At 37.5% G+C, this 16,001-nt stretch overlaps 1 protein-coding gene across 5 annotated transcripts in view; it reads right to left on the bottom strand.

Moving 5' to 3' along the window:
• Positions 1–259: 259 nt before the first annotated feature.
• Positions 260–16,001, bottom strand: part of atp11c (ATPase phospholipid transporting 11C) — a 266,736-nt gene continuing 250,994 nt past the window's right edge. For 2 of the 5 annotated variants that reach the window (XM_039766150.1, XM_039766154.1), the window contains one exon: positions 260–5,012. Coding sequence is in view for 2 of the 5 variants with exons in the window: in XM_039766154.1 (XP_039622088.1) it covers positions 4,962–5,012 (51 nt within the window). In the remaining 3 variants the exon portion in view is untranslated. Of the gene's footprint in view, positions 5,013–13,105; positions 13,215–14,994; positions 15,008–16,001 lie in introns of those variants that run through there. The other 3 variants (XM_039766149.1, XM_039766151.1, XM_039766152.1) reach the window with 3 other exon arrangements.

Below are 16,001 nucleotides of genomic sequence, written 5' to 3'. Positions count from 1 at the left end.
CTACGGGGACAAACACATTAGCTTTCTGTCAGTACTTTGCAAATACAATCTGCCTATTGTCTATGGAGCACAGAACACTCCGAGCCATGAAGTGGATCATTTCAAAGTCCACATTCAAAAAGTCTTCTAAGAATCCATGTATTCCCAATACCACACGGGATACACGGAATTATAAAAAAAGCAAATCTGATGTATGAATATCAACACAACACACGAGAGAAAAAAAGGGAACACAGGGAGAAGTTGATTCTGTGGCAAGTTTTTTTTTAATTTTCATTGATTTTTCTTAAAATCTACAAATTTTTTTTTTGGAGATACATTCATTTTCAACATAAAAGACATCCACTTTAGCAAACTCCTTGACAAGCTTATGCAAAACCTTAATAAACAGGCACCTCATGAAGCATTACAGTGGTCTGCAGCGCGAGTGCTCAGCGCACCCGTGAACGAGAGCTGCTCGGCTTGAGCAATGTAAACAGTAGGCATTGTCACATTCACAGCACAGTTCATTTTCTTTTTACTTCCAGAGGAAAACAGGAGACTGGATTGGATATCCTTACAAGCAGGACACCAAACTGATAAAGAATTATGCAGCCTGTTTTCTGTTTTTCCCCAGAAGTGTTGAAGTCTGCTGAACATAACAAAAATCTTGGAAATGACAGGTTATTGAGCTCTGCAGCAGACAAAGTCAATTTAGTTCCCGGAATAGAATTCTTTTTTTAAACTTTTACTCAATTCAGAATTTTAAATACGTATATATTTATATATTAAGATGCACTCTAATGTACAATTCTTTGAAGATCTTTTTAAGGTTATTTTACTTTATTGCTACTCCACAGAATGCATTTGTCCCTTGCCAGTTTCATCAGTGGCTTTTTTAAAATAACAGGCAGCCCACCTCCTTCTTCTCTGTTTCACCTAAGAACTGTTGTCTTGCCTGAAGTACAGCTTCTTGATCCCCCCCAAGTACATTTATCTACAGTACCAGTTGGACTTGTTAGCACATAATGAATATTTATCACCATTCCATTTACCACCTACAATAGGGTAGGACATGCCATGACCCTGTACTGGAATAAAAAGATTCAGAAAATGGACAGTCTGGACTGATTGATGGATGGATAGGTAGATTAATTCCACATAATACACAATAGTCCAAAACAAAAAACCTGGGTGAGTACGTGTTCATCTTGACACCCAGATTTAGAAGCACACCCAGCATGACAACTTTAAAATATTGAATCTCACAGGAATAAAAAAAGACAATTCTTTAAAGAAGCAGAGGGAGTATGGCTCAATGTTCTCACACTGAAGCTGGGAAGTAATATAAACACATCTATACACACACTATGACCACCTTTCTAAAATTAAAGATGAATCACACATTCAATAAATAGTACAAGTTTAGGAATTACACATGATCATGAACTGGAATGCATTTCAATAACCCATAGGACAGACTTGATTGTGCAGGCACCAAGAACATACCTAAAATACACATTAATTAAAAAATTGATGAATGCTTATAAAATGTAACAAAATTTTATACATTATGAAAAAAAAATCCAAGTTTTTAAAGTTGAGCACAGGTTTGGACCCCCCTTTCAAACAATCTACCAGTGACAATTACATCATAATAACTAATCTGTAGCACATGCAGTTCTCATATTTTCATCTCCAGTGCTCATGCATTTTCTAAAGAAATAGCCCAGTTTTCCCGACTGCCCTCAACAAATCATTTTATTCTTTCTCAGCTCTATGGACATGCAGGCTGATGGGTATGAGAACTGTGGCTTGTGCTTGCTTTAAGATGGTAGCTCCTGCAGTAACCAGTGTGGCAGGCAAACTACACAAATAACAAAGAAAAAGGCAGCAAGATGACTTTGTTGGTGTTCTTTCAAAATAAATAAATAAATAAAAAAACAAAAAGCTCATAAAGCCCTGCACAGACTGATTAATTAGCCATGGTAGCATGATAGTTCCATCAACCAGTCCGTGTAATCACTGGTGTAGGAAAGGCATTCATTCAGCATTAATCGATTTATTCAAAATGACAATTAAAAAATGTGCAGGTCTTCAACAAAATCAATTTTCCATTGAAGGAGAAGGCTATGGTCATCAATTTTTATCATAACAGACACTTTAATGCACATAAACTCAATACATTTAATGAAGTGTAAAGCACTGAGAAATAAGAAATGCGTTCACTTCAGGTTACGGCCGCACTTAATCTGGAAGCAGAAAAGTTGAATGATGTACACTTCAGAAGTCTGCTAGGATGAAAAATGATGATGTCTGATCGTTTGGAGGATGTCTTATTTGTATTTTTCAGTGTACTTCAGACCCACTTTCTACAGGGTTGATCTCTGTCTACAGTACACAGGAGGACTAGATAATGGACTTGGCCCCAATGTCATCTTTGACAGTACAGGTTAAAAGGATCATTCTACGAAGAGCCAGTCCTTACCGTGATTCCAATGGACTTGATGGCAGATGATCCATTGGCTTCAGTAGTTTTAAGAGTCACAGTCAAGTGAAATTCTTAAGTCTTAAAAGGGAAAGGCTGCTTGTTTGCTTCTTTTCTTTGGTACAAATGTAAACTGACAACAGCTAAAATTAAAACGCAATGCATCATGAGGAATCAGACGTGAAGAAGGACGGTCATTTACTGTACAATGGACCAGTTACCACATGTATAAAAATGAGGAAGGCCTTGAGCTTCACTTTACAGACGTGGTCGTTCTTAAGCAGCACTCCCAACTACATCACCGCAAGCGCGGATGTTAGCACGCAGACTGCTACTATTCATTTACTGCCTAATTTAAATGGTTCTCTGTCGGTTGAAGTACTATATCTTACGTATGCACAAAAGTAATGTATGTACTGTAAATTCATAATGACTCTGTGTTTGGTACAAGACAGATAATTTCGTATTGCTTATATTGCATAATTGACATCACATCTGCATCCATATACTGAATACAATGTTCTCTGAATGGGAGCCACGGCAGTTCTCTTTTGCTTATCCGGAGACTTTATAATTCACGAGAGTTAAATGCACACTATTACAATACACAGTCTGTCTTTACAATAGTACACCAAGACACTACGGTACATAATCGCTGGAGTTAGGAGGCACTTTTATGGCGCTTCTGTCCCTAGGTGCTGCACATAAGGGCTTTGGCAAGAATGATTTAAGAAAGCGATCTAGTCAATGATCAAGTGATGTGAAGTGCATGTCATTTCTCCTTTCACATTTATTGTTTGAAGTATGCCTCACCTTTCCTGCCCTCCCCCTACACACCATTTCATTCTGTAAATGTGATCCAAAAAGTTCATTTTTCATCTCACAATAGGGCAGAAAATACTAAGCTTGTCTTTGAAAGATATTAATCCCTTCTTGTATTGTGCAGCACAATGCCGGCACTTAGGAAACAGTACCTGAAAATGTGGGTGAGACCAACTATCTGACGTGAAACTTCTCATTTACAGTAGGAGAAAAAAGAATACAAGGACAAAAAAGACAGCATCTACAAAAATGGACGCACATGTTATGTGAACAGAAGCAAAGAGAAAAAAAAGAAATCCGCATTTAAAAACAGAGCTTCTGTACTCATAGGCATTTATAAAAGGTAACTAATAAAATGATAAAAAATCATCCTAAGAAATGAGGATAGGTTAAAAGCAACACTGACAGGAATGATATTGAGAAATATAAATCCAATATTTATCTAACTACATTTTGTTATAGGAAAACTTTCTCTTGTGAATACAGTGCACATATTTACGGCACAATTTGCTAAAATGCCTGCAGTGCTTATGCTATTGAAATTAAAGCTAGATGGGCAAAGATTCAGTCACTTTAAACAAAGGGTGAGAAATGTAAAAACATCAGTGAATGCCTCTTTGACATGTTAACACAAAAGTTAAGGAGTAAAACAAGCGTTCTCTGCCTAGTCATTAGCAAACACTGCAAATCTACTCACCAGTGAAGAAAAACTTGACCTGTATGTAAAGATAAGTGCTGCACAGCTTCTGTCAGATAGTAACACAATTAAACCAACCATTAGACTGAAGTTATGCTCCATGAAACAATGCTGATCAATAGAAACGACTGGCAAATTCACTAATCAGATCTGTGCAGCTCATTTACGGCCATATGGCACAGAGGTCACACGGACAGAGAGGTTTCGGGAAACGGAGAATGCAATTTAAACTTCGTTTTAGAGGACAAAGATATAAGTTGCTGTGGAAGTACTGGGCATCTACAAGGGATTTCTTCTTTACATCTTTGACACCAAACTTTAAAATATAACTTACAAATTAAAGAACCTTAAATTATTTACAGCATTGGGGCACTTTTTTCTTTTGTACTTTGCCACACTTTCAAATCAGTAAAAAGATTCATACAAAAATGTCTTCTTACCCACCCTGCTTGAGGCTAAAGCAGAACATTAAATCTGCTGGGTTTCCAGCCATGCAGATCCTGGGCGTAAGTCTTAGCAGAGCATGTAACAACAGCCATACAACAGACAGTTAGAGAAAACAATTGTCTGTCATTTTGTAACAAAGATACCGAAACCTCCAACTTCAAAAAAGCAGTCAGTGAGTTTTTCAGGATTTGTTAAAAAAAAAAAAGAATAAACAGTGACTACACAGTGTTTTCACAGCTATACCTACAGGCAACCATTGGGAAAAAAAAATAGTGGTCAGTTGCTGACATTGCCAGTAAGGCAGAAACAGGAGCAGAAAAGTAACAGTTGGAACAAAATTTACTGGTCGTATTACTGCTCCTCTCATTAAAGCAGCTATCACGATCTGTTCAGTGACGGCCCACTGCTGTTGAAGTGGAGTATCGCTGAGAATGTTGCATTGCTTCAGTACTGACGTATCATGTTGCTACTGCTGGGGTCACAGTACCCATGAACTGTGCTTGGATGATGACTTGCAGATGTGGGCATTCAGCCCTGGTCTTTGAGGCTCTTGTAGGACAGCACTGAAACACTGCAGATCTGTGAAGATGAAACACAGTGCATCACAGTTGGCACCAGGGCATCAACATAATCACACAAAACATACATAAAGTACATATGGGTACTGTCAGTCACTAACCCCGCAATTCAGCCAAGAAAAAAAAATTAAAGAGTACCAATACGTTCCATGCAAAAGTAAACAAAAAACTATACCTTCTTAAACTGGCAGAAGTGGTAAACCTGGGCAATGTGCAAGCAAACTGAAACCATCTATAGTCTTAAATGTTCCTGAATATTGAGAAAACAACTCAAAAGTTGTGTGCTCAAGAAACATTTTTGCCACTGAAGAATTCTATTATGCTGTGGTATTAAACATAAACTAATAAAAAACAGACATACTGATTATTTTGGACCCCAACTGCTGCCTCACATATTCAGGAAACTGTTGAGAGTAGGTGTGTGTGTGTGTGTGTGTGTGTGTGTGTCTCCAACTGTGTTTGAATGTGCTCTGTGTTGGATGGGCTTACTGTGGTTTTCACCTTGTGCCTGATGATTCTGGGAATCATCTGAATCATCTGAAGCTCACGTCTACTGCAGTTGGGTTAAGCAGCTTCAGTAAATGGAAGGACAGATGGATGGAGTCGTATTTCAAAACTGGGACACGCAGGCCTTTGCTGGGATGGATGCTCATGACTTACTTTTATTACTGTCCTCATTTGAAAATGAACTTTTAGTATAAAGAGAACCTCTCCTTGGAAAATAATGCTCTGCATTTTCATCTGCCACTTAAAAGGGATTTCTCTGGGGGGCACCCTTGCATGTTTTCATTTTATCTTGTGTAATGGCGACTGAAACATTGGCTAAACACCATTTCCACTGTAGTTTTAAAAATGAGGAGAAGAAGAAAAGCTTAAAGAGCAACAGGCTTAAATCTGGAACTTACAGTGCATCCGGAAAGTATTCACAGCACATCACTTTTTCCACATTTTGTTATGTTACAGCCTTATTCCAAAATGGATTTAATTCATTTTTTTCCTCAGAATTCTACACACAACACCCCATAATGACAACGTGAAAAAGTTTACTTGAGGTTTTTGCAAATTTATTAAAAATGAAAAAACTGAGAAATCACATGTACATAAGTATTCACAGCCTTTACTCAATACTTTGTTGATGCACCTTTGGCAGCAATTATAGCCTCAAGTCTTTTTGAATATGATGCCACAAGCTTGGCACACCTATCCTTGGCCAGTTTCACCCATTCCTCTTTGCAGCACCTCTAAAGCTCCATCAGGTTGGATGGGAAGCGTCAGTGCACAGCCATTTTAAGATCTCTCCAGAGATGTTCAATCGGATTCAAGTCTGGGCCACTCAAGGACATTAACAGAGTTGTCCTGAAACCACTCCTTTGATATCTTGGCTGTTTGCTTAGCGTCGTTGTCCTGCTAAAAGATGAACCGTCGCCCCAGTCTGAAGTCAAGAGCGCTCTGGAGCAGGTTTTCATTCAGGATGTCTCTGTACATTGCTGTAGTCATCTTTCCCTTTATCCTGACTAGTCTCCCAGTTCCTGCCACTGAAAAACATCCCCACAGCGTGATGCTGCCACCACCATGCTTCACTGTAGGGATGTTATTGGCCTGATGATGAGCGGTGCCTGGTTTCCTCCAAACGTGACACCTGGCATTCACACCAAAGAGTTCAATCTTTGTCTCATCAGACCAGAGAATTTTGTTTCTCATGGTCTGAGAGTCCTTCAGGTGCCTTTTGGCAAACTCCAGGTGGGCTGCCATGTGCCTTTTACTAAGGAGTGGCTTCCGTCTGGCCACTCTACTATACAGGCCTGATTGGTGGATTGCTGCAGAGATGGTTGTCCTTCTAGAAGGTTCTCCTCTGTCCACAGAGGACCTCTGGAGCTCTGACAGAGTGACCATCGGGCTCTTGGTCACCTCCCTGACTAAGGCCTTTCTCCCCCGATTGCTGTTTAGATGGCCAGTTCTAGGAAGAGTCCTGGTGGTTTCGAACTTCTTCCACTTACAGATGATGGAGGCTACTGTGCTCATTGGGACCTTCAAAGCAGCAGAAATTTTTCTGTAACCTTCCCCAGATTTGTGCCTCGAGACAATCCTGTCTCGGAGGTCTACAGACAATTCCTTTGACTTCATGCTTGGTTTGTGCTCTGACATGAACTGTCAACTGTGGGACCTTATATAGACAGGTGTGTGCCTTTCCAAATCATGTCCAATCAGCTGAATTTACCACAGGTGGACTCCAATTAAGCTGCAGAAACATCTCAAGGATGATCAGGGGAAACAGGATGCACCTGAGCTCAATTTTGAGCTTCATGGCAAAGGCTGTGAATACAGTACTTATGTACATGGGATTTCTCAGTTTTTTATTTTTAATAAATTTGCAAAAATCTGAAGTAAACTTTTTTCACGTTGTCATTATGGGGTGTTGTGTGTAGAATTCTGAGGAAAAAAATGAATTTAACCCATTTTGGCATAAGGCTGTAACATAACAAAATGTGGAAAAAGTGATGCGCTGTGAATACTTTCCAGATGCACTGTATGTGAAAAAAGGGAGATGCCACAGGGCTGCTGCAGGAAGATGACATTTCAGTGTGCAGAGAAAGGAAGTCCTCAAGAGTGACAATACTTTATCAACTAAAATGGCCATGTCCCATTGCAATAGTGTCTGGGGCGCTAGATAATGTCTTAGCTGATTTGTTTAATTATGGTCTGGCATAACGATGTTCATATACTCTTTAAAGAATCTGTACATTCTGTTCAACAACATCCTACACACAAGCCAATATAAATGAGGTACTGATTTTGTTAACACTTACTCCAGTTCATCTACATCCACATACAGTTATGGGAACTTTAAACTTCTTCAAATGACCAGTGATTCTAAATGTATGTGATGTCAACCAGATGTGAAATGTCCTGCAATGGCCTATAATTCCATCTAAGTTTTTCTACCTTCTTTATACTGGGGCAGGATCTGGATTTATCTAAAAGAAATGAGGCCAAAATGATGTGCAGAAAAAGAACAGATGGTTGTATTTGAAATTATATTAAACATATACATACCTGCATGCACTTCTGGCCCCAAATTATTGTTTACAAATTCAAACAAGCGTGACAAGTGCTTTGGATCCAACTCTGCCAGTTTAACAATGTTATCAAAGCCAAACAGTATGATTTAAAGATGAAGAAAAGTACGGTCAGACTACACCAACCACATTCCACATACACAAAGACACCTTTAGGAGCATGCAAATGGCATGCAGTCAACACTCGGCTGAAAGGTGTAATAATAAAGTCATGCACTTCTTCATTTAAGGCTTCAGGCACATTAAAGCTCGATATTGCTGATGCATTTCCACATTAGACACAAAGAGATTTACTTCTGATACATTTTGGGAGAAGAATTAAAAAAAAAAAGCTAAATTAAATAGAAAAACCATGCAGGGCTATAAATGTCTGGATTTTATCTGAACTTGTTTTTGCTGTAACATTTCTAGCAATCAGACTAGAAAAATGAGCAGTTAATCAGAAGAGCTCCCAGGCCAATCAGAGAAATTTGTGAAAATGATCTTACCTGGATTAAAACAAAACAAAATCAGTTATAATTTGATATTTAAATTAGAAACCAGAAGAATGTAGGATGATTACACCTAAGATGAAAGATCTGTATTTTAAACTACATATCTTTAAGCTATTTGTGCAGTTCCATTTTAGTTTATTTTATGCAGATTGTAATTCTGAACCCAGCAGCAGCCTAGATGCTGGCTCAGTGGTTCAACCAGAATAAGGCCGGGGAGCTCAGCCTCTGAAGGTGGCAGCAACTGCAGATTTCTTCTGCGATGATTTTACTTAATAACAAATAACTCATTTTTTGCTTAAATAACCTTATTTTTATTTAAGCACACTGACATTATTTTCTAGTATTTGACACTTCAGAAGTGAATTCAGTCAACTTTTGCCCATCTTTAAAGATTACTTTTTAATGGCATAAGACCCACCTGCTGGTTCAATCTACTGCTTGAACTTGATTACTGGAAACACTTCCATTTTAAAAGGCTTGAATTACAGGTGGTCCACAATCCCTTCAAAAGATATTCTAAATATGGAGTGGTTTCAGATGACTTTAAGCAACACCTTTTTCATGGCTCGTCACAGTATAAAATTAACCTTTTTAACCTTGATATTGAAGTCTGATCATATGTGTATTTGTAATAATTTTCACTTTTTTATAATTAGTTTTCTTTTTTAACAGCATTTCATTTTCTTATATTTTCCAGTTAATATACTATTTGTGAACAATATAGACTACACAGGATGTATACCGTTATTTACATACATCTACAGTTGTGGCCAAAAGCTTTGAAAATGACACAAGTATTGGTTATAACAAAGTCTGCTGCTTCACTGTTTTTAGATCTTTTTGTCAGATGTTTCTATGGTATACCGTAGTAGAATTACAAACATTTTATAAGTTTCAAAGGTTTTTATTGACAATTACATAAAGTTTATGCAAAGAGTCAATATTTGCAGTGTTGATCCTTCTTTTCCAAGACCTCTGCAATTCGCTCTGGCATGCTGTCAGTCAACTTCTGGGCCAAATCCTGACTGATGACAGCCCAATCTTGCATAATCAATGCTTGGAGTTTGTCAGGATTTGTGGGTTTTTGTTTGTCTACCCGCCTCTTGAAGATTGACCACAAGTTCTCAATGGGATTAAGGTCTGGGGAGATTCCTGGCCATGGACCCAAAATTTAGATGTTTTGTTCCCTGAGCCACTCAGTTCTCACTTTTGCCTTATGGCACGGTGCTCCATCATGCTGGAAAAGGCATTGTTCGTCACCAAACTGTTCTTGGATAGTATTGAGAAGTTGCTCTTGGAGGATGTTTTAGTACCATTTCATTATTCATGGCTATGATTAGGCAAAATTGTGAGTGAGCCCACTCCCTTGGCTGAGAAGCAACCCCCCGCATGAATGGTCTGAGGATGCTTTACTGTTGGCATGACACAAGACTGATGATAGCGCTCATCTTTTCTTCTCTGGACAATCTTTTTTCTGGAGGCCCCAAAAAATCGGAAAGAGGATTCAGAGAAAATGACTTTACTCCAGTCCTCAGCAGTCCAATTCCTGCACCTTTTGCAGAATATCAGTCTGTCCCTGATGTTTTTCTTGGAGAGAAGTGGCTTATTTACTGCCCTTCTTGACACCAGGACATCCTCCAAAAGTCTTTGCCTCACTGTGTGTGCAGATGCACTCACACCTGCCTACTGTTGTTCCTGAGCAAGCTCTTCACTGGTGGTGCCCCGATCCCGCAGCTGAATCAACTTTAGGAGACGGTCCTAGTGCTTGCTGGACTGTCTTGGGTGCCCTGAAGCCTTCTTCACAATAATTGAACCTCTCTATTCTAACTCAATCAGCATGAGAGAGTGATCTCCAGCCCAGTCCTCATCAACACTCTCACCTATGTTAACAAGAGGATCACAGAAATGATGTCAGCAGGTCCTTTTGTGACAGGGCTGAGATGCAGTGGAAATGTTTTTTATTGGGATTAAGTTCATTTTCATAGCAAAGAGGGACTTTGCAATTAATTGCAATTCATCTGATCACTCTTTATAACAATCTGGAGTATATGCAAATTGCCATCATAAAAACTTTGTGAAAATTAATATTTGTGTCATTTCTCTTTTGGCCATGACTGTATAGCTCTAAACTGTAATCAGCACCTAGGTTTAAGTTATAGTTATTAAACTTTTGCTAATAATAATGCTGATCTGCCCAAAACTCACTGTTGGGCATCATGTGAATTTCTCTAGTGTACTGTATTGAAGGATCAACACAAGCTAGGCTAGAAAAAATGCAATTTAATTTCTTATTCTACATTTGTGGTTTTTAAACTTGTTTGAACGTTGTTATTTTTGATCAGTCTAATTGCGTAACCACTTGCATAATAACACTACTCTGAGTTGCTTCGGGCTTGTTTGCCTCTGCACATTAGTTCAGTCATCCTCTTAGCAAAAAGTCCACTGTAATTAATGTTAGTAAGTATAAATATGCAATCTGAAATAATAATAGTGTAGCTGCAAATGGAAGTGGTTTTCTGTACTGATGATATGTAAATCGTTCCTAGTGTTATGATGTAACAGGCTGAGATTATTGCTATTAATTTACAAAAAAAGAGCATTGCTTAATGAGCTAAATACAGCGATTAAAAGGTGTTTATTCTCACATACTTAATAACTTCAAATTGTCACTGCTCTTACTCAACCTCTAATTACTTTCTTCCACAGAATAAGGAGACAAGGAGGACAAGATAAAGAACTGGGGACCTCCATTACAACCATGTTTAATGTTCACCACCAAAAGTGTAGCAAAAAGATAAACAAGATTTAAAAAATGAGTGTGGACCATCACAGTCTGTACATCATTTTCAAGTAATGGAAAAGAAGCACTTTCTATTATATGAAAATGAGGATCAGTCTTTGGTCCTCTTAAATACTAAACTAGGTGAAATGGACAGAACGTTCATGGCTGAGGAGGAAACTACTTGACTGTTCACCATCTTCCAGCCTACAGGAAAGGGAGTCAACACCCACATTACCCTACTTTCCAATACTGTTGTCCTTATCTCCAAAGAGCCCTGCACACATTCCCAAGGTACACCTGTGTGACAAAGGGAATACTTTTATGTGTAGGAATACAGAAATATTTATACTCTGAAAATTTCTGTTATTTCTGACAACTTATTATATATATCTCAGTTTTCAAAGCTTTCAAAATCTTTTATTGGGGTTCAAGTCTAGACATTATTTTTAGTTCACTCAAGACTACTTCTTTTCTAGACTTCACAATGTTGCTATGACTAATTCAAGCAGCTTCTCTGTTAAACATGAATTTTCTGCCCAGTCCAGGGTCTTTTGAGCAATAAAACAGTTTTCTATAATTTGCTCTGTTCACTGTTTCCTGTACCTCTTCTCACACTCCATTCCTGGCCACTGAAAAGCTAACTCCCTAATGTGATAGTCCCTTTACCATAAATTAATGTGTTGGATGCGTGGTTTGACAGACTGTATTTGGCTTGTGTCAGGTGCAATTGTAGATTTTGTTAAGGCCAGAGAGTTCCACTATTGTTCCACCAGATGAGATAAATGTCATAAAATCTCTTGCAGGCACTGAATGTGCTATGGTTTTGTTGTTTTTGTAAAGAGGCATTTGTTTGGCCACATTTTGTCAGATCTAATTAAGACCTTTAAAGGTCAGCAGAGATAACTGACCTCTGTACACAATATCTAATCTTAGCTGGTGTTGATCTGTCAGGATGAGAATTTTGCTGGATGTTACTATAGAATATTGTGAAAAACAACAGACAGGAGTCTTTTGAATAATATCATAGTAAATCAATCAATCCTCATAAATATATATATATATATATATATATATATATATATATATATATATATACATTCTCTTGTATGCATACATTCTGCCACCCATTCTTAAAAATTCAAGTGAATAGTAAATCAAAATGATAAGTCAGACATGGCTTAAATGGGAGTGATCAATCTGTTAGTGACTGCCATTACTATTTTTGTAGCTAGTGTTGCAGGGTTAGACTTTGGCTCCCCAACAGCCAGAACTGTATTAAATGAGCTTGAAAATAAATGGTTGAACAGGAAATTTCTAAAAATCGTATGAACTACTGTAATCATAGAGACTGATATATCCACTGAAATGACAGCAGGTTTTTACAATACAGAAAAACAAATGGACCTGATGTCAATTACAGGTGTCATGAGCATTGATCAAATTTAGATTGAGCTTGTAATATTATGATATGGTTCAAAACAAGGTGGGTTAAATATTTACTGAGGTCACTTCTGATCACAAATTAGTTAACTACAATGTTGCATTATATTTTCACTTAATTTTCTGATACTGTTTACTAAAAAAAAACAGAAAGACCTGCAGCCACCACAGCCCTCTAAGACCAAATTCCCCCATTGCTGATTTTGACTGCGTCTCTTTAAAGAAGGAACTGCTGGTGGAGAGTGAGGGCTTTGATTGGTAGACTGAAAGCATTGGGCCCAACACCAGCTATGGCCAGTACCTGTTTAAACCACAGTATTGGACTCATCTGAAAATGTTCTCAAGAGCAGGGGTCTGTCTGGAGATCGGGATGACTGGGGATCCCTTCCCCGCAGATGAGCAGGATTCTTCTGGAAATGTGAGGCAAGAAATACTTAAAAGTACAGAAACACAAAAGGTCTGCAAATGCTGAGATCTTTCAAATCAAAACCTAGAGATATGATACAGAACATTCCACTTGTTAGTCCTCCAGAAACAAAAGAGAAGCTTAGACCTTTCATGTGTAATATGTGTAACTTTCACAAATTTAAAGATATCTGTTTGTTTTACATTTGTCAAAAACATTCTGTATGAGTAACTTTTACAACAGATAATCATTCTGCATCTGAACTGTGCTGGGAAATACATGTGTCAACGCTTTGCTAATCATTTTGTGTGCAAATTACCAACAGATTTAGCAGAACAGGATTAAAATCACAAACCTACTACAATAGGAAACAGAGAAAAACTTTGATAACAGCAATCACTTATTAGCCATAAAGCACTGTCTTCCAAGGAAAATATTACTAAATATTTACATTATTATGTATTTGGTTTAGAAACAGAAGCACATCAACACAGTGACAACTTTTCTTGGGAGTCCTCATATCTACATGATAGCAGTTAGCTTCTCAGGAATACTATCAGCTGTTATGTCTTGCTAAAACATGTTTGTCTATATTAAAATCAATTTGATCGGTCACTTTTCGTGTTTATAGTACCATGTAATTATGATATAATTCTCAGTTTTTAGAAAGTTCAAAAGTCAGTTGAGTGTGCAAACTTAAAGGTTGTGGTTAGCTGAGTTGTGAGCTCTTGCATTACTTTGTTAAAATGTCTTTCTCTGTGGCTGGGTGTAGTACTGCTAGGTGAAATGTGGTGCACTGTTTCAACATAACTCACTTTCTGATAAAAGGCTTTGATGTGAACTACGTGGACTGGTCATTACAGTTTTTTCTTGCTAACGATGCCGATATGGTAGATTCCTTCAGTCTGACATTGTAAGTGGCATTCTTGCTTTCTGTGTGATAATGCATTGTAGACGAGCAGCACAGTATTATACTGAGACTTTGTCACACTTTCACTCAAATGGTCGCAGTCCAAGCTTTATTCAGCATAAGCCCTTTTAAGTGAAGGATTCTATTTTGCTTATAGATATAATACTATTGGACTTATAGTTTAACTACTGTCCCCGTGAAAATGTTTAAATTGGAAAAGGTTTGAAGTGAAAAGGCCATTCAGCTCAATAAAGCTTTTCAAGCCCATCCATCAAATTCCCCCAAAATAACATCAAGTTGTGAGCCTGTTGTTTCAAAAGCTTTTCCCAGTGTTGTAATATTAATGGACAACAATTGTAAAGTAAGTGTGTACCAAGCACTGCAATGCATCAATCAATTAATAATTCCTAATGCAAAATAATTTTATAATCAATATAATAGTTTGGTTAACAGTTTTAAAGTGTGTTCCTCACACAACTGTAAATTAACATCCTTAGTTAAACAACATAAAGTCAGAATTTCAAATCTTTTAAACCCTTTTTGAAGATACTTTTATTTTTATTTATCTAATTTTTGTAAGAAAATAGATATGGCATCACAGGAGACGTATAACCTTAATTAAAGTACAGTCTGGTCTTAGATATACAGGAAGAATTCAGCTGTTCTCCCTTTAAAAAAGCTTTGGGTTGAAATAGAATAAGAACTATGACAGTATAAATCCTCCACACTGGAAAAAAAGCAAGTGCAGTGTATATGGGATAAAAGCTGCAAAGAAAAGCTTAATCCAGCTGTATGCAACTCAAAGGAAGAGGAAATATGAAAAGCAGCCACTAAGGACAAAAGGTAAAAAGAGAATTCTCAGTATTTCCCTCACCTTGGTGTGACCGCTCACAAAAACAGTCAGCCAAACAAAAATATTCACAGAAAAAAAAAAAAATTACCATTTAACAAGTTTAACCATATGTATTAACTGATGAGCTAGTAAGACATAAAGATGTCTGTAAAACAAGAATCAACTATAAAAATGAAAAGGTTAATTAAGTTGTAAGTAAAACATATGCAGCTTGTAGATTACACGAAATACTTAGGATAATATGGGCCCAAATATGCAACCCATCACATAAAAAGTAGTTTAAGGCAAGTATAATTCCTGTGGATGTACATTGTACTTTGAAACGAATGTCAAAAACAGGAAGTTAGCTAAATTCAACTTTATAAATTATGAATTAGAGACCAGAAAAAAAAAACATTTTTAACATTTTCATTAACAGCAAGCTCTGGAGATGGTAGGGAATAGGGATAAAGTGGACAGTAAAATATTTTCATACTGGATTTCAAGAGGCAAGCCTCATAATCACAGCCAAGCAGCAAAGGAAAAGTTAAGAGCTGCAGGCTATGATTGGTCAGGAAATGTTGCTTTGAAAATAACCATTGACTTTCATTTTCCCTCTTAGACTTTTCCTCAGGGTGAAGACACACTGCACACAAGAGATAACCTGACCCCTAAAGTTGGGGAGGTCATGCAGGTAAGAATATAAACAATCCAGACATTATCTTGAAAAAGGTCGTGCAGCATTAGCAAACATGCTTGGAAACTGGTTTATCTCAGAAGTGCAGACAAAAGATATGCTACTGTATTGCTTTCAGAAAACTGCCCAAATGTTTAAAAGAAACCCAATTTTAGACAGGAAAAATCTTGTTAAAATAAGTTTCAATGCCCGTTTTGTGATTAAAAACACATCCAAAGATGCTGTATTTTCTGCAGCAGCCAACCATAACAATGTAAGTAGCAGAAAAAACTGACAGCAAAAAAGTAGCAAACGACCTTTTTTATTCTTAAATGTGTGAATGAATGTAGTAGGAATTTTCTGATGAAAGACT

The sequence above is a fragment of the Polypterus senegalus genome, chromosome 10 (genome assembly GCF_016835505.1).
Source record: "Polypterus senegalus isolate Bchr_013 chromosome 10, ASM1683550v1, whole genome shotgun sequence".
NCBI classification, from domain to species: domain Eukaryota; kingdom Metazoa; phylum Chordata; class Cladistia; order Polypteriformes; family Polypteridae; genus Polypterus; species Polypterus senegalus.
Note: the sequence above shows the minus strand (reverse complement) of the source record. Positions and strands in the feature narration are given on the sequence as shown.